The sequence below is a fragment of the Pan troglodytes genome, chromosome 6, assembly GCF_028858775.2.
Source record: "Pan troglodytes isolate AG18354 chromosome 6, NHGRI_mPanTro3-v2.0_pri, whole genome shotgun sequence".
Lineage (NCBI taxonomy): Eukaryota > Metazoa > Chordata > Mammalia > Primates > Hominidae > Pan > Pan troglodytes.
The window spans coordinates 101,571,962-101,591,800 of NC_072404.2; the positions used below are offsets into that span (position 1 = coordinate 101,571,962).

At 36.4% G+C, this 19,839-nt stretch overlaps 2 protein-coding genes and 1 non-coding gene across 52 annotated transcripts in view; 1 reads left to right on the plus strand and 2 right to left on the minus strand.

The window, feature by feature from the left end:
- The window catches only part of ANKIB1 (ankyrin repeat and IBR domain containing 1), a 267,100-nt gene that overhangs the window by 61,484 nt on the left and 185,777 nt on the right, over nt 1-19,839 (plus strand). The window lies entirely within an intron of this gene.
- Nucleotides 4,559-19,839, minus strand: part of KRIT1 (KRIT1 ankyrin repeat containing) — a 46,090-nt gene continuing 30,809 nt past the window's right edge. For 40 of the 50 annotated variants that reach the window (XM_016945150.4, XM_054655974.2, XM_016945144.4 and 37 more), the window contains 5 exons: nt 19,162-19,328; nt 18,439-18,526; nt 17,742-17,948; nt 5,852-5,968; nt 4,559-5,348 (listed from right to left, as the gene is read on the minus strand). In XM_016945150.4, coding sequence (XP_016800639.1) covers nt 5,280-5,348; nt 5,852-5,968; nt 17,742-17,948; nt 18,439-18,526; nt 19,162-19,328 — 648 coding nt within the window. In that variant the 3' untranslated portion in view covers nt 4,559-5,279. Of the gene's footprint in view, nt 5,349-5,851; nt 5,969-15,296; nt 16,048-17,741; nt 17,949-18,438; nt 18,629-19,161; nt 19,329-19,839 lie in introns of those variants that run through there. The other 10 variants (XR_010158588.1, XR_010158590.1, XR_010158587.1 and 7 more) reach the window with 3 other exon arrangements.
- Nucleotides 8,561-8,643, minus strand: MIR1285 (microRNA mir-1285). The gene has a single exon (NR_035636.1). It is a non-coding gene; the product is annotated as a microRNA mir-1285 (primary transcript).

Genomic DNA, 19,839 nt, shown 5'->3' on the forward strand with positions numbered 1-19,839 from the left:
ATCTTTCAACACACACATCTGAGCTAATCAAGTCCTAAGGGCTCCAATGGCTCCTCATAAACAGGAAACACAACACCCTTCAAAACTTGATCCTTTTTGTTTAACCACTCCACTTATATCTCCTTTACCTGACAAATGTCTGAATTCAGAAGCCAGACTGCCAGATGTTGAATTCTGACACCCCAACTTACTAGTTTTTGACCTTACACAAATAACATAGCCTCTCTGTATACAACTGTGTTCAAAGTTATACAATATACAAAAATGAAAACATTTACATCACTCTGTTAGAAACTATGGCTCCTAAGATTTTAAAGATAGAAAACAAGTATTATTTTATGTTTTTATTATAACCATACATCATGTATCTGACTGACTTATACTCTGGAGTTTGGCTGCCGAGGTATGAATCTGAGCTCCACCACTCATTGGTTTGGAAAGTAATTTAACCCAACTTCAATTTTCTTATCTGTAAAATGGGAATAATAGTATCTGCCTCATAGTGATTGTTGTCAGGAATAAATGAATTAATATCCCAAAAGTGCTTCAAATAATGCCAATAGTGTAGTAAGCGTCACTTAAAGTAGTAGCTATTATTATAATTTAAATAATGGGGACATAAGTTCCTAATTTCCCACCCATGTGGGTGCCCTTCCAATGAATCTTGAACAACCTGGTACTTCCTTTTATCACAGAAATTAGCACAATGTATTGAAACTGTTTTTCTCATCTACACCCTAAGATGTCTGAAAGATATTCTTTGTCTTAAATACTCTGGCCTCGAAGATCCCCAAGAGCTTGATGCTTCTGCTTTAGGGCCTTTACAGTCTGCCTATGTCTCCCTCTCCAAACACCATAAATAATACTAGAGGTTTTCTGACGTGCTTATGAATACAAACATCAAATGAGAATCATACCATCATAGATGGATTTTTGGTGAGAAAATATTTTCTTGCATGCACTCAAGCCTATCTCTCTGTGTCTCTATCCATCTATTCTCACACGCATTCAAGCCTATCTGGTCTATCATCTAATCCTTGCATGCATGCAAGTCTACCTAATCTATCATCTACCTACCTACCTACCTACCTAGAGTCGGGGGCTTGCTCAGTCACGCAGCCTGGAGTACAATGGTGCAATTATAGCTCACTGCAGCCACAAACCCCTGTGCCCAAGAAATTCTCCCACCTCAGCCTCCTGAGTAGCTGGGACTACAGATGTACACCACCACTCCTGGCTATTTTTTATTTTTGTAGAGATGGAGATCTTGCTATGTTGCCTAGGCTGGTGTGGTCTTGAACTCCTGGCCTCAAGTGATTCTCCCACTTTGGCCTTCCAAAGCGCTGGGATTACAGCGTGAGTAACCATGTCCAGCTTCAAGCCAATTAAGTGTCTTAATCAGTTTTCTACACAGTGCAGCAAAAACAAATTATGCTTTGACAGAAATTATTTTCACTGAGAGAATTGTTTTCTATGTTAATGATAAGGCAACAAATTGATTCCCCAATCCGTTTTTTGCACATATAAATTCTTTTAGAGGGCCAGACACAGTGGCTTATGCCTGTATCCTAGCACTATGGGAGGCCGAGGAAGGTGGATCACCTGAGGTTAGGAGTTTGAGGCCAGCCTGGCCAACATGGTGAAACCCTGTCTCTACTAAAAATACAAAAATTAGCTGGGCATGGTGGCGCACGTCTGTAATCCCAGCTACTCAGGAGGCTGATGAGACAGGAGAATCGGTTGAACCCAGTGGGGCGGAGGTTGCAGTGAGCTGAGATCATGCCACCGCACTCCAGCCTGGGCGACAGAACAAGACTCTGTCTCAATCATTCAATCAATCAATAAATATTATTTTAGAGTTTTTGCCATTGATTTCTCAGGATCAAATTAAAAAATCTAAATTTTATTAATGCAATTCCTCTATTAAGTTTGGTCAATAACCGGAAAGTTTTACTTTGTTGAATATTTCTATCAAGTCTAATTTTTCTAGGGTCAATTTTGGCAACTTTTTTCTTATTTTTTTTTCTTTTTTTGCCCATCATTGGCTAAATTTTGGCAATTTTTAATCTTGTGGTTCTTCAGTAAGTTTTCTCTAATACATTTATCATGTGCAGTATTAGCTATTCTGGTTTTATTTGTATAATGAAAATTAATTTGTTGTGATTTGGATAAACAATTACTTGAATTTGGATCACAACTGAAAATGAGTAATTGTAAATCCCCTCATCAGTTCTCCAGGTCTGTCTTTGGGGTCAAAACATCTCACCTCATTTCCCTTCCAGCTGTACTGCCTTCACATAACTAATTCCTGCTCACATGTCAGATGCCAACTCAAGCATCACTTGCTCAGGAAAGCCTCTCCTGATCCCTACTAGATCAAGGGTCCCTGTTAATGCTGAGATGTTTTTCTTTCATCACAGTAATTAGAGTTACAATTACATATTTCCATGATAATTTATTGTCTCCCTCAGACTTTGTTCTCTGAAAGCAGGGATTTTGTTTTCCTTACCACTGGGTCCCTGGCACATAAAAGGCACTCAAATTTACTGAAAGAATGATGAAAGGAAAATGGTATCTTATCTTGATCCCTAGAGCACATATAATGCCTGATCAATACCAGGCATTCATTAAAAGCTGTTTAGATTTCCCTATTTTTATTTCTGGATTGTTATGGTCTGAAAGATAATGATCAATTTTTTTCTCAATACTAATTTTTAAAATTGAATTTTTAATGCTATATATTTTTAAGCCTTTAATAACTATGCTACTCTAATAGTCTCCTATTCCTTTCTTATTAGGGCTGCTATACTGTACATCTTCAGGAGGGTAAACTGTATTCCACAGAGCAGGAGGTTGTTTGATGTGGTATCACTGCATCCTCACCTCTCTCTGTGAAAGGAAACACATTCGGCTATCTCCTAAAGTTGCTTATAATTACAGTTCTAATTCCTAACTGTACATAGTAAGTACACAGAATACTTCAAGAACAGAAATGCTTGGGTCTCACTCTAAAATTACTGAATCAGAAAGTACTGAATTTCCCCACATGACTGAGGAGTTAGGAAACAATGGGAGCATAGAATGAGTATGGGAAAAGTGGTTAGACAATAATCTTTATAGGCAGCTTAGCAACAGTGTACTAAGGGCCTTGGTTTCAATACTAAAGAATTCGGAATTTAATTCTACATATAGTGGTAACCATTAACGATTTTCACAGTGTAATGAAATAATCAGACTGATGAGAAAGCTTAACTTGGCATCAGTGTGGCAGATAGGCAGGAAGGGTACAGAGCCTGAGTCAGGGGTAGGAAGCTACTACAAGCTAAAGAATGGATGGTGAGGACTTGAACTAGACTGGCTGCAGTGCAAGCAGGGAGGAAGGAAATGAGAAAGGACTCCCAAAACATCAGACAGGACTTTGATCCACAAAATATGTAAGTTGGGGAAAGGCTGAACACCATAACAGTATTTCCAGGCTAAGCAACTGAATGCAGTTCGATGACGTCATTAACCAAATAGGGAATATAGTGGAAGGACAGAATGAAGCAAATAGAGGAAATAAATTCTGTTTCCAGCTATGATTCAACTGAAGTTCTCTGTAGACCATTTAGATGGACCTAGAACAAGCATAACTTGGAAATTAAGATTTGAAGTTCAGAAAAGAAGTTGAGGCTAAAATCTTAGGTTTGGGAGTCAACAGGGTATTTGGTAACAGTTGAGGACATTAGAATGAAGGGAACTGAAAAGGGTATTGTTCATGTAGAATCAAAAGTACCTAGCACAGAATTAAAGATAAATCAGGCTTTCTTGTTAACTTTACTTAACCATACAATCTTAATTTTAATAAGGCCTACATATAGTACCATTAAAAATAAGCAGAAGTTAATGTGAAGAATAGTAATATAAAAATTATCTGCAAACTGTAGGACAACTTTAAATATGACTATATCTCTGAACTTATTTAGAATTCATCAGTTTATTAGTTTGGAAAAACTGTAGTTTCTAGCTTATGAATAGCACATTCATCAAGTTGGCTCTTCATCTATATCACTACTTTCCTAAATGAAACAATAAGATATCTGGTGATTTACTTCCTACAAAGCAAAGTCAATATACATAAACTATTAAGTCAACTCATAAAAAATACAGCATGTATTTAACAAATGCAACTTCTAATATCAAGAGATTATCACTTAAAATGTGTCTATGTATGTGTGTGCTTGTGTGCCAGGCAGTTTTGTGAAATTTCTCAACTTTAATAATCGAAATTCCTTATTGGGTCTGAAATTATTCTAACAGCAAAAAAGAAAAAACAAAACCAAATTTAAGTTCACAAGGCCATGCTACTTCCAGAGAGTGAATGCCCTTGTTTAGAATGGGTCTCTGAAATCTTCATTTTTAAGAGGCATCTAGGTAATTATGATGCAAGGAGTTCATGAACTATACTTTGAGAAACACTACTGTATATCAGATTTACATTTTAACTAAGACTTTTAAAAAAATGTTGAGAAATGTTTATAGACTGCAGAAAACTGTTTTAAATAACAGTGTTATGTGGTTCAAGTAGAAAATACATTTTCTTTATTCGAATCATGTTGACGTTCAGTATATTTTGAAATACACATGAAGTTATACCAAAGCTACATTTTAATCTCATCACATTCCACTCCAAATTCTTTACCATTTACCAAAAATAACTTTTTATAAAGCTTACTATTTTGTCTAATATTATACAGACTATCAATCTATAACTTTTTGTGTTTCTCTCAAAAATTAGAATAGCTTATGAGGATATTATATAAAACTAATTGGTATATTACACACCAAACATAAGTACAGATTCTGTACAATGTAATAGTATACATATATATTACAAGAGACTATATGCCTTGTTGAAAGTAATTTTTTTTTTTTTTGAGATGGAGTCTTGCTGTGTCACCCAGGCTAGTGTGCCGTGGTGCAATCTTGGCTCACTACAACCTCCACCTCCTGGGTTTAAGCGATCTCCCACCTTGGCCTCCCTAGTAGCTAGGATTATAGGCGCCCGCCACCACACCCAGCTAATTTTTGTATTTTTGTAGAGACAGGGTTTCACCATGTTGGCCAGGCTGGTCTTGAACTCTGACTTCAGGTGATCCGCCTGCCCCAGCCTCCCAAAGTGCTGGAATTACAGGGGTGAGCCACCATGCTCGGCCAAAAGTAATATTTTAAGAAATCTTTCACGGAAAAAAAACTCTGCATTACAAAATGTGGTGGCTTGAGTAACAGTTACTTCTCTTTCATGAATTTCTTTCAGTGGGCATTAACTGTCCATTTAGCTTCATTAACAGTTTTACCACGAGACCAGCCTACAAAGTAAAACATGTCAATAATAAATATAAAACATGTAAGAATCTTTAAAGGACATTCATGACATTGGGCAGTTCCCTATCTATTTGAAAGGGAACTTTCTTATCAGGAGACAGCTTGTTAAGAGACAGTATAGAGGGGGATATTTACTCAGGCTTTTTGAAGGGACTTAAGAATCAATCTGCTGGATACAGCTAGGGGGCACAGGTAGGTCAAGGACAGGGAAGGACTACCTAATAACTTGATAGATGAGACAGGTAATACTGACCAGAATGAAAAGACATGGCAAAAGAGTTTGTTATAAAAGTGAAATAAATTATTCAGGTAAGTTTCTGATTTTTCCTTGCTTAGAAGGCCTGGCTTTATTCCTTGGTCTTAAATATTTTAATTTCATGAAATATTACAGGTTTTCCTTGAAGTTAAATGGATGTCACTTTAAAAAAAAAAAGAAGTAACTTTACTAACACAATAGTTTATGAAGTCCAAAATAAATGATACTTACCTGTTTTGTATGTACTATAAAGCTCATTTTATTTTCCATGCTATGGATCTGAAAACAAGTATCAGTATCTCCCAATTGCCACATAAAACAACCATACTTAAGACTGATGAGTAAAGCCTGCAACATAATTGGAAACAACTATATTGAAATACATATTAAAAACTTCACCTATTTTCTCTTACTATCTACATTTATGTAGTCTGCTCTAAATATAATGGTTCAGAATGCTTTTTCTAAAAATTATTATACTTTAAGTTCTGGGGTACACGTGCAGAATGTGCAGTTTTGTTACATAGACATACACATGCCATGGTGGTTTGCTGCACCCATCAACCCGTCACCTACATTAGATATTTCTCCTAATGCTATCCCTCCCCTAGCCCCCTACCCCCTGAGAGACCCCGGAGTGTGATGTTCCCCTCCCTGCATCCATGTATTCCTCATTGTTCAACTCCCACTTATGAGTGAGAACATGCGGTGTTTGGTTTTCTGTTCTTGTGATAGTTTGCTGAGAATGATGGTTTCCAAGAATGTTTTAATGAAGCCTTTTCAAAGCACCCCGCACTAACCTCACACAGCCTGCTGCACAGAATCACATAGATTGGTAGACTCTCAGGAGAGTGCTGTGAGCAATATTTGTCATATAAGATTGACAAACATTTTTAAAGATGTCAATTCTATCCATGGCTTTCAGGATAATGAAAGGTACTACCTTTATTTTCTTTCTGCAGGTTAAAAGCTATCTCTTTATTCAGTATCTTTCTTTTGAATATTTACATAGTACTTTCAGATTGTAGTTTATGCAACTGGGTTAACATGTTTACTTCGACAATCTCATCCCACTGAAAATAAGTACACTGATATATTTATTATAAAAGTAAGCATAATTTAAAAAATTACTAACATACCTTTCATAAATTCATCAGAGCTATTTTTTTAAGGATAGTCAAGTGAAGCAGTGGGAGTGGAGAAGAACTGTTAATTGATTGTGATCAAAGAGTTGTAAACACTACTGCACATGGACCAGCCAACAACAGAACTATTTATAAAGCAGTATTAATGATTCCTATACTTTCCTAATATAATACTGTATATAAGCAGACATTCAATATATCCTTGTTAATAACAATTCTCTTCTAGCAGTAACTTCCATTTTCTTGCCCTAAACATATATTATTTGTGTACATATAAACAAAGAAAGTGTTCATGGCATTTTTAAGATACGTATGTTTAGAAGCATTCATTTTCTATAAATACCAATTCTTATAATATTGACCACAAATACTAAACTAAGAATGTGCCAGAAAGATAATGGGTTAGGGGATTTTTAAAGTGAGGTTCTGTCTGGGAGGCGGAGGTTGCAGTGACCTGAGGTCACGCTACTGCACTCCTGCCTGGGCAACAGTGAGACTCCGTCTAAATAAATAAATAAAAAAAATAAAGTGAGGTTCTGTGAATGAAACACAGATAATTTATGTGAGTATACATTAAGTATAAGGAAAAACTAATAGTATCTTTTAAAAATGGCTATCTACATTTATATTGTAAAATATAACCTTATACATAGGAGGATACACTAAAATAGCTACTTATCAAGGTACAGACTGAACAGAGTCAAGATATCATACTACCTTAAACTGCCTTCTCTTTTAAATCAATCACCTGAAATTTCTTTATTCAAAAGCCACAAAACAGTCCATTAATATGGCTTCAAAACAGTTCAATATACAGAAAAAAATACAACTGTAGTATAGTTACTTCTCAATTATAGAAGTCAAATTTCCAACAAAAGTACTGAGCCTGTAGTTATAGAAGGTAGAAACAATTGACATAAAAAACACACTGTGTCCCATGGCTTTTCCTATCTCTGACGCTAATGTATCCCATGTAGTGTTTTAAATGCAAATAAAGGTATTTTTGCAGATGAAGGTGTTTGCTATGTTTTTGCTAAGCTTGTTGAATGCAATCCTAGTAGACCTTGGTGAATCTAAGACAACTGAGGACAAGCTGGTTGTTCCCACATTTGACGGCTGAAATATGCAACTATCTTAAAGCTTTCAAAGGTGCCATAAATTTATCAGTGGTTTACAGAGAACAAGGTAATGACTAGATGGATAGAAAATACCTTTACTCTTTGGTTCAATCACCTGTTTAGATACCCAAGGATAGCATTTCTATTTATAGTTCAAGAAACTGAACCTCTTATCTAAGGAAAAAGCAGACTGTTAATTAAGAATATTATTGTCATCCTTCTGTCTGTTACTGCTAACTCATTTATTTGAATCCTGGATCAGAGTATTATACATAATATGAAATGTTATATTTAAGTGTTAAATAATATCACTAAACCTTCATTTGAATACTATATAAAACTTTGTATTATTGCCAAAAATTGGAAAGCTAACAAACATAAAATATAGTTTAGAGAAATGGCACAGCATCACCATCCAGTTCTATGAAGAATGATTTGCAGATGTTGGAATAAAATGCTCTGAAACAGCAGAGGAAAAATTTCTTGAAATGGTGGGGGGCATTTCTCCTTCATTTCCTTTAATGAACTTAGTACAAGAGAAATAGAAAAGTGGTTACAAGCTAATAAACAGCGGCCTATTTTGTGTGGGCAAAATAGTTTTAACAGAAAATGAGGATGGTGTGGTGGCTCACACCTGCAATCCCAGCACTTTGTGAGGCTAAGGTGGGAGAATCACCTTGTAGAGATAAGGTCTCACTTTGTTGCCCAGACCAGGAGTTTGAGACCAGCCTGGGCAACAAAGTGAGATCCTATCTCTACAAATAATAAAAAAATTAGCTGGGTGTGATGGCATATGCCTGTAGTCCCAACTACTTGGGAGGCTGAGGCAGGAGGACTGCCTGAGCCTAGGAGTTTGCAGCTGCACTGAGCTATGATGGTGCCGCTGCACTCCAGCCTGGGCAACAGAGTGAGACTGTGTCCCAAGGAAAAAAAAAAAAAGGAAAGAAAAAGAAAATGATAAGCAAATGACCCAAAAGCAAGGTGACCATAAGAGAGCAGTGCCCAACCTTTTTGGTGCCAGGGATCGGTTTCGTGGCAGACAATTCTTCCACAGACAGGGGTGTCAGGGATGGTTCTGGGATGATTCAAGCCCATTTTATTTATAGTGCACTTTATTTCTATTACTATTATATTGTAATATGTAACGAAATAATTATACAACTCACCACAATGTAAAATCACTGGGAGCCCTGAGCTTGTTTTCCTGCAACTAGATGGTCCCATCTGGGGGTGATGGGAGACAGTGACAGATCATCAGGCATTACATTCTCATAAGGGGCATGAAACCTAGATCCCTTGCATGTGCAATTCAAAAGAGGGTTCATGTTCCTATGAGAATCTAATGCCACCGTTGATCTGACAGGAGGCAGAGCTCAGATGGTAATGCAAGTGATAGGGAGTGCTGTAAATACAGATGAAGCTTTGCTTGCTGCTCATCTCCTGCTGTGCGGCCCGGTTCCTTACAGGCCATGGACCGGTACCAGTCCATGGCCTGGGTGTTGGGGACCCCTGCTAGAAGAAACTTCAAGAAATTAAGCTCCAGGTCATTACTAAAATCAGACTCTATTCCACCCTATGTTCCTAGATATTTTATCTCCATTCACATGTGTATCTATCAAAGTAACTCTTGCCCTTAAAGATAACCCTGAAAATTAATATAAAATGACTAAACTATGACTGGGATATTTCAGGAGTTATGTGATTATAAAGACCTATTAAGACACATAAAGGGGTGAGCACAGTGGCTCATACCTGTAATCCCAGCACTTTGGGAGGGCGAGGCAGTCGGATCACCTGAGGTCAGGTGTTCGAGACTGGCCTGACCAACATGGAGAAACCCCCTCTCTACTAAAAATGCAAAATCAGCCAGGTGTGGTGGCACATGCCTATAATCCCATCTAGTTGGGAGGCTGAGGCAGGAGAATCGCTTGAACCCCAGAGGCAGAGGTTGCAGTGAGCCAAGATCGCGCCATTGCACTGCAGCCTGGGCAACAAAAGTGAAACTCATCTCAACAACAACAACAACAAAAAAGACACATAAAAATGAGGAAAATAAAAACTGGGTTTACAGTGAAATTTCCTAATCTAAATGCCTTTTAAAAATGCATAAGCTTCATTATTACTTTAACTGATTTGGTCTATTCTTAACAAATCTTAATTAACAAATTACGAGGCAGGTGGATCACTTGAGGTCAGAAGTTCGAGACCAGCCTGGCAAACCTGGTGAAACCCCCCTATGAAAAACACAAAAATTAGGTGGGCTTGGTGGTTCATGCTTGTAATCCCACCTACTTGAGAGGCTAAAGCGGGAGGTCTGCTTGAACCTAGGAGGCAGAGGTTGTAGTGAGCCAAGATCACACCACTGCATCCAGCCTGGGTGACAGAGCAAGACTCTGTCTCAAAAAACAAAACAAAATGAAACAAATTAGATTTGATTTTTATTAGCTTCCTATTATAAACTAAAAAGCTGTTCATCCCATTTAAATGTGTTAAATATGCCAAAAAATAACTGATAAACCTGTATTTTATAATGACTTACGGTTAGAAAAAGGAGCACCATAAACTAACTTCTAACTGAAGAGCTCTAAAGTGGGATTGAAAAGGGTCTGACCCACCTACTGCTGCTGTCACCTGTGCACATAGTGCCAGGAGGTCAACCCACCTGCCTGCCACCAGCACCTGCAAACTCCAGAGGTGGGCTTGGAGAGAAGCCTGCCCTGCCCACCACTGCCACCAGCACATATTGTCTAGGGTCCTGAGGACAAGCCTGCTCTGCCCACTGCCACTGTCAACTGTGCTTAAGCATGCCATCTAAGGGCCTGAGGACTGACTCAACTAGCACGCTGCTGCCATTGCCTGCATACACCATCAGAGGGCCTGACGACAGGCCTGTTCTGCCTGCTGTTGGTGCCTGTGCATTTCATCTGGGGCCTTAAGTATTGTTATGCTCTGCCTATGCCTGCTGGCGCCCACATGTACTATCTACGGGCCTGAGGAAAGGCATGCCCTGCCTACTGGCACAACTACTAGTGCCGGAGCACTGGCCTACCTGGAGTCACAGTCCCCAGAAAAGCCTACTACAGCCTTCATTAACAACCACAGTCTAAGCCACTGAGGGACTCTCAGACACCGCTAATGCTCATTAAAGCTGAAGAAATCACAGGGAGACTATACTACTGCACTCACCCAGAATCAAAGCCAAAGCACCCTATCCAACCAACACTATAGCTACATCTACAGAAAAAAGTCTTTCCCTACAAAAGCCAATGCATAAAATAGGAAGAAGTGACATCAGATGTACAGATATAAACATAACGATACAAAAAACATTGAAAAGCAAGAAAACATGACACCTTCAAAGGAAAACAATAATTCTTCAGTAACAGATCCTCCCCCCAAATTTTGAAATGCCTAACAAAAAAATCAAAATAATGACATTAAAGAAACTCAGTGTGACTTAAGACATATAGGATAACAAAAGTACATAATCCTGGAATGGAAGAACTCAATAAATGAAATAAAAAGCACAACTGAGAGCTTCAACAATAGACTAGATCAAGCAGAATAAAGAATTTGTAAACCTGAAGGTATCTTAACCCAGGCAGACAAAAAAAAAAAAAAAGAAAGAAAGAAATCAAGAAATAAAAAAGAATGAAGAAAGCCAATGTGACATGTGGGGACACCATAAAGTGACCAAACATTTAAATTCTGAGATTTTAGAGGGAGAAGAAATGGAGAAAGACAAAGAAAACCTACTTGAAGAAATAATAGCTGAAAACTCCCTAAGTCTTGTAAGAGATGCAGACATCAAGATACAGGAAGCTCAAAGATACCCAAGCAGATCTGACCTAAAAAGGTCTTTCCCAGGGCATGTTATAGTCAAACTGTCAAAACTCAAAGACAACAAGAGGATTCTAAAAACCATAAGATAAATGCATCAGGTCACATATAAGGACATTGCCATCAAACAAACAACAGATTTCTCAGAAGAAACTACAGGCCAGAAGAGCCTGGGATGATGTGTTTAAAATGCTAAAAGTTAAAGAAAAAAAAAAAGCTTTATATTAGGTTGGTGCAAAAATAACTGCGATTTTTGCCATTGTTATTAGATCTAAAGGGAATGACAGACTCCAATACAATAATAGTTGGGGAATTCAACACCCCACTCTCAACACTGAATGGATCAAAATAAATTAACAAAGAAACACTGGATTTAAACTGCACTTTAGACTAAATGGATCTAACAGCCAGGTGCAGTGGCTCACGCCTGTAATCCCAGCACTTTGGGAGGCCGAGGTGGTTGGATCACCTGAGGCCAGGAGTTTGAGACCAGCGTGGGCAACATGGCTACACCTCGTCTCTACTAAAAATACAAAAATTAGCCAGGTGTGGTGGCACGCGCCTGTAATCCCAGCTACTCAGGAGGCTAAGGCAGGATAATCGCTTGAACCCAGGAGGCAGAGGTTTTACAGTGAGCTGAAATTGCTCACTGCACTTCAGCCTAGGCAACAGAGCAGGACTCTGTCTCTAAAAAAAATAAACAAACAAATAAATAAATAAATGGATCTAACAGACATTTACAAAACATTTCATCCATCAGCTGCAGAACACACATTCTCCAGGATCTGTTAGGCCAAAAAACAAGTCCCAACAAATTTTGTAAAAGTATCTTCTCAGATCACAATGAAATAAAACTATAAATCAGTAACAAAAGAAATTTTGGGAACTGTACAAATAAAAGGAAATTAAACAACATGCTCCTGAATGACCACTGGGTCAATTAAAAAATTAAGAAGGAAATAAAAAAATTTCTCAAATGCAATGAAAATGAAAACACCATATACCAAAACCAAAGGGATGTAGCAAAAGCAGTGTAAGAGGAAAGTTTACTGCAATAACATCTATGGCAAAAAAGTAGGAAGATCTCAAACACTTAACGATGCACCTCAAGGAACTAGAAAAGCAAGAAAAAACCAACCCTGAAATTAGCAGAAGGAAAGAAATAAGAAAGATCAGACCAGAACTAAAAGAAAGAAAGACTTAAAAAAGAAAAGAAAAAAGAAAAAAATTACAAAGGATCAACAAAACGAAAAGTTGGTTCTTCAAAAAGATAAAATGAGTAAACTGATAGGTAGACTAACCAAGAAAGAAAGAAAATCCAAATAAACAAAATCATAAATGATAAAAGAGACATTATAACTGAGACCACAGAAATAACAAAGACTCCTTAGAGACTATTAGGACCAATGATAGGCTAACAAATTGGAAAACCTAGAGGAAAAAGATAAATTCCTGGACACAGACAACCTACCAATATTGAACCAGGAAGGAAAAGAAAACCTCAACAGATAAATTCTCGGTAATGAGGTTGAATCAGGAACAAAAAGTCTCTCAATAAACAAAAACCAGATGACTTCACTGCTAAATTCTACCAAACCTATAATGAAGAATACCAACTTTCTTAAAATGGACCAAAAAACTGAAGAGGATTCTTCCTAACTCATTCAACGAGGCCAGCATCATTCCAATAACAAAACCAGACAAGGACACAACAAAAAAAGAAAACAAGAGTCCAACAGTCCTGAAAAACATAGATGCAAAAATCATCCACAAAATACTACCAAACTGCGTCCAACAACACATCAAAAAGATAACACACCATGATCAAATGGGATTTATGCCCGGGAGGTGAGGATGATTCAACATATGCAAATTAATAAATGTGATACAATCAATAGAATGAAGGACAAAAACCATATAATAGTTTCAATAAGTGCAGAAAAAGAATTTCATGAAGTTCAATATCGTTTCGTGATGAAAAAAAAAACCTCTCAGCGAATTCACACAGAAGGAACATACTTCAATCAATAAAGGCCATACATATATGACAAACCCACAGCTAACATCATACTGAAAGGGGAAAAGCTGAAAGCCTTTCTTATAAGAACTAGAATAAGACAAGGATACCCCACTTTCAACCACTCTTAATCAACATAGTACTGGAAGTACTGGAAGTCCTAGAGAGAGCATCAGGTAAGAGAAAGAAATAAAAGCCATACAAATTGGTAAACAGGAAGTCAAACTGTCCCTCTCTGCAGATGACATGATCTTATATACAGGAAGACCTAGACTCTACCAAAAAACTAACAGAACTGATAAAACAAATTCAATAAAGTTGCAGGACACAAAATTCACATATAAAAATAAGTGGCATTTCTATACACCGATAATGAACCAGCTGAAAAAGAAATCAAGAAAGCAATCTCATTTACTATAGCTAGTAAAAAAAATCAAATAATTGAGAATAAATCTAACTAAAAAACTGAAAGACCTCTGTAATGAAAACTACAAAACACTGACGGAAGAAATTCAAGAGCACACAAAAAATTGGAAAGATATCCATGCTCATGGATTGGAAGAGTTAATATTGTTAAAATAGCAATATAGGCCAGGCGTGGTGGCTCATGCCTGTAATCCCAGCACTCTGGGAGGCCGAGGTGGGTGGATCACCTGAGGTCAGAAGTTCAAGACCAGCCTGGCCAACATAGTGAAACCCTGTCTCTACTAAAAATACAAAAGAAAAAAAAAATTAGCTGGGCATGGTGGTGCAAGCCTGTAATCCCAGCTACTTGGGAGGCCGAGGCAGGAAAACTGCTTGAACCCAAGAGGTAGAGGTTGCAGTGAGCCGAGATCACGCCACCGCACTCCAGCCTGGGCGATGAAGCAAGACTCTGTCTCAAAATCAATCAATCAATAAATAAAAATAAAACAGCAATATTACCCAAAGCAATCAAGTAATTCAATGCAATCTTTATTGAAATACCAATGACATGCTTTACAGAAATAAAAAAAAATTCTAAAATTCATTTGGCATAACAAGATTCCAAATAGCCAAACCAATAGTGAGAAAAAAAGAACAAAGCTGGAGGCATCACACTACCTAATTTCAAAAAATAAACTACACAAACCTACAGTAACCAAACAGCATGATGTTATTGTAAATACAGATCTCAATGGAACAGAGAACCCAGAAATAAATCCATGTATTTACAGCCAACTCATTTTCAACAAAGGTGCCAAGAACAAACATTGGGGAAAAAAACACCCTGTTCAATAAATGGTGTTGGAAAAATTGCATACCCACATGCACAAGAATAAAACTAGACTCCATCTCTCACCATATACAGAAATCAAGTCAATATGGATAAAAAACCTAAATGTAAGACCTGAGCCTATAAAACTAGTAGAAGAAAACATAAGGGAAATGCTTTTGGACATTGGTCTAGGCAAAGATTTTATGGTTAAGACTTCAAAAGCATAGGCAACAAAAACAAAAACAGACAAATGGGACTATTTAAACTTAAGGTTCTGCACAGCTAACGTAACAATCGACAGAGTAAAGAGACAATGTGGTGAATGGGAGACAGTATTTTCAAACTGTTCATTAGACTAGGGACTAATATCCAAAATTTACAAGGAAATCAAACAATTCAACAGCAAACAAACATATCCCATTATAAAGTAGGCAATGATTAGAATAGACATTTCTCAAAAGAAGACATACAAATGGCCAAGAAGTATATTAAAAAATGCTTACCACGAGTAATCATCAGGGAAGTTCAAGTCAAAACCACAGTGACATTTCATCCCACCCCAGTTAGAATGGCTATTATCAAAATGACAAAAACATAACAAATGCTGGTGAGGATGCAGAGAGAAGGGAACTTTTATACAGAGTTAGTGGGAATATAAACTAGTAGAGCCATTATGGAAAAGAGTATAGAGGTTTCTCAAAAACTAAAAATAAAACTACCGTATGAACCAGCAATCTCACTACTGAGTATTCTTCCAAAGGAAAGGAAATCAGTGGGATCCTGCAACCCCATGTTGACTGCAGCACTATTCACAATAGCAAAGATATGGAATCAACCTAAGTGTCTCCCAACAGATGAATGAATAAAGAAAACGTGGTATATATGCACAATGAAATATTATTCAGCCATAAAAAAGAATGAAATCTTGTCATTCGCAACAACATGAATGGAATTGGGGGTCATTTTGTTAAGTGAAATCAGCCAGGCACAGAAAGTCAAATACCCTATGTTCTCATATACGTGAGACGTTGATGTCAAGGAGGTAGAGAGTTGAATGATGATTACCAGAGCTGGGAAGGGTAGGGTAGGGAGGAATAAGGAGAGGGTCAGTTAACGGGTACAAACATACAGTTAGATAGAATGAATAAGTTGCCGTGTTTCATAGTACACTAGGGTGACTATAGTTAATAATTTATTGTATATTTCAAAATAGCTAAGAGATGAGTTGAAATGTTCCCAATACAAAGAAATGATAAATATTTAAGGTGATGAATTTCCTAATTACCCTGATTTGATCATTACATATTGTATGCATGTATCAAAATATGACATGTACCTCATAAATATGTACAACTACTATGTATCAATTTAAAAAATGAGTGGGACCCAGTGGTTCATGCTTGTAATCCCAGCACTTTGGGAAGCTGAGGCAGGAGGATCATTTGAGGCCAGGAGTTTGAGACCAAACTGTGCAACATAACAAGATCCTGTCTCTGAAAGAAAACAAAAAAAAAAACAACAAAAAAAAGCCAGGCATGGTGTTATGTGCCTGTAGTCCCAGCTACTCAGGAGGCTGAGGTAGGAGGATTGCTTGAGTCCATGAGTTCAAAGCTGCAGTGAGCTATGATTGCACCACTGAACTCCAGCCTGGGGAACAGAGTGAGACCCTGTCTCAAAAAATAAATACATAAATAAAAAAATGTTTAAATGTGAAAAACAAAAAACAAGAAAGAAGCTCTGAAGTATTCTAGTGGATATTCAATCCCTTCCATACTTCATCCTGCTCCCCAAAAGGTTCTTGTACTAATTCTAATTTTTCAAAGTGAAGCCCTTATGTCACATATAATATTTTTCTTTTTTTCATCTTTTTCAATTAACCTAACAAATGTTTTAAACAGGCAACATAATCACACAGTTAAAACTTTCAAGTTGCAAAATGGCATTGTTATGGACTGAATGTTTGTGTCCTGCCTCCCAAAATTGGTATGTTGAAATCCTAACTCCTAAAGTGATGGTATTGGGAGGTAGAGCCTTTGAGAAGTAATTATGCCATAATTTATGAGAGCAGGGCCCACATGAATGGGATTCATGCCTTTATAAAAGGGACCCCAAGATAACTCCCTCATTCTTTCTGCCATATGAGGCTACAAGGAGATGTCAGCAGTCTCCAACCCAGAAAAACGCTCTCACTAGAATCCAACCCCGCTAGCACGCTGATCTCAGACTTCCAGTTTCTAGAACTGTGAGAAATAAAACTTCTGTTGTTCATTAGCCAATCAGTCTATAGGGCTTTGTTATAGTGGCCTGAACTAGATAGGTATGTAATGAAAAGTTTCCCTCCTTACTTTTATTCCTAGTTACCTGGTTCCCTTCTCTAAAGTCTTCAAGAAATATTTTATGCATATACAAGCAATATGTATTTATGTAAAAATCATCCTCATTTCCTACCATTTTAATAGCAAGAGTAGGCAGCATATTACATATTGTTCAGCACCTTGCTTTTTCATTAAATATACCTTGCAGATCATTCTACACAAAAATACTCTTTATTCTTTTTTATGGCTGAAGGGTATTCTAATGCAGAAATGTAATATAATATTAACGCCTTACTGACAGTGATTTAGTGTCCCCCTTCATCTTATGTAATGAATGAGTTGCAATGAACAGTATTGTATATATGCCATTTCTAAATTCTTCATGTAGGTTGGTACTGTTGTTTTAAGCATTATATGACATGATTGGTAAAAAAGAGCTGAAAATCTACCTTAGTTTCCATGTTGAGGAGATGAAGTCCTTTTATATTCACTCCTACATACACAGGGATGACTTTATGATTGCTGGGGCTTGCCTTTGTAAATATCTGTCCTGTGAAAAATGCTGCTCCATAAGTAGGAATTTCCCAGCAATTCTGTAAGAACATGCGCTGAAGGTGATGCATTTCTTTACTGACACCTTCACTTGTACTGAGATTCTAAAAACAAACAAGGTAAATTAAAAATAAAAGAGATATGAAAGGAAAATGTACCACTGATAATCCAAATAGATCAACTAAGCAGTTTCTAAAATCAAGATTGCCCCTAAAGAATAAAATTATGGCACATTGTATCAGGAGTACTTTTTCTCTTGTGATGTTAATATTAAAAAAAAAAATTGAGGTCTAAAAATACTGTCTATGTTATTGGGTTTTAATTGCTTCACGGGCATGGATAGTATATTATTTCAAATTTTTATCTTTAGTCCTTACCACAGTATTTGGCATGTTGAAGGTATTCAGTAAAAGATTATATATTACTAAAAATAAAAATATCTTGCTACTTTCAATTTCAAGCATTGTGAACTAGAAGATACATTTTTAATTTCAGGACTATAAATTTAATCTACCTCTGTTTAAAATATTAATAACACTAACAAAGTTTCAACTAGCCTATAAAATGTCTTTTCATTTCTATTAAACAGCTTACCTTGTATTCATGAAGTATGCGATTTGTCCAGTGAGGTGCCTTACTTTTCAGTTTGGTAACAGGTACGATGGATTTTAGATTTTCTTCACTGTAAGCACACATGCCAACATCCTTTAAATAAATCATCTTTAGTAGCTAAAGTATAGTAATCATTCTGTTACAAATGGCTTTCAGTAACGTAATTTTTAACCTGAAAAATATTTTGCTGTAAAATATCAGAGAACTCTAAAAATGTTAAGCAAAAAGCCACAAATCTCATATTATCAATTCAGATAAATGTTTCTTCTTTCAATAACCAGAAAATATTTTTGAAAATTGAAAACCACAATAACCAAATTCAGATATGCTTAAAAACTCAGTGTTTTCTCTCAAAGACTGAACATAAAACTAGTTTTTATGGTGGGATTCTTAAGTACATCTGCCTTATAAAATGTTTTACTACTTATTCGAGTCAGGTTTTAGTGAACTTATTTAAGCATAAAGAAAGATAAAGAAAAAATATAAAGTATATCAAACTATAGTCAAATATAAGAAAAGTAAAACTGGAGAGTATAACTTTAAGAATGCTTTAGTATAATATTTTCTTTTCTCATTCTATGTCTTATATTATTTAATTCCAAACCAATGTAATGTATAAATATTTTCTAATAACATTTTTAAACTTTCTTGGTTAAACAGAATCTTAAGCATAGCACAAGACCATGCATAATATTAAATACTTACTTTAGGAAACCTTGCTTGTGTTTTTTACTCTCATAATTTCCATAGACTATTTGCAAAAGCAGACTTGCCAATGTTATCAGCTTAGCATCAGGAGCTGTATAAAAGCCCTTCAACAAATTATATCTGGCTTCATCAAAGAGAATAAGAATAGCTAGTGGGTCTTCAATCTTAAAGGAAAAAGTATAATTTGGTTATTAGGCTACAATTTCTTTTTACAAATGAACAACTTAATATGGGAAAAGCAAAAGCTACATATTTGTATATAAATGAGCTGTTACTGTTTTGAGCAGAGGCTGGCAAACATTTTTTTGTTAAGGCCCAGAGAGTAGTATTTTAAGCTTTGTAAGCTATATAATCGCTGTTGCAACTAATCAACTCTGGCACTGTAGCACAAAGAAAGCCACAGGTGATACATCAACAAATGGGTATGGCAGTGTTCTAATAACACTTTATGTAGGAATACTGAAATATGAATTTCAAAAAATTTCGCTGATAGGAAATATTGTTCTTTTTTTTAACAATCAAAAAACAAAAAAAATCATCTTGTGAGGTATACAAAAATTGGCAAAATATGGCTATAAGCTATAGTTTGCTGACCTGGTTGTCTAACAAATATTATCATCAGTTTATAAATATGGATAATTTTTAGCAAAATTTTACCTAAATTTTTGTATGACT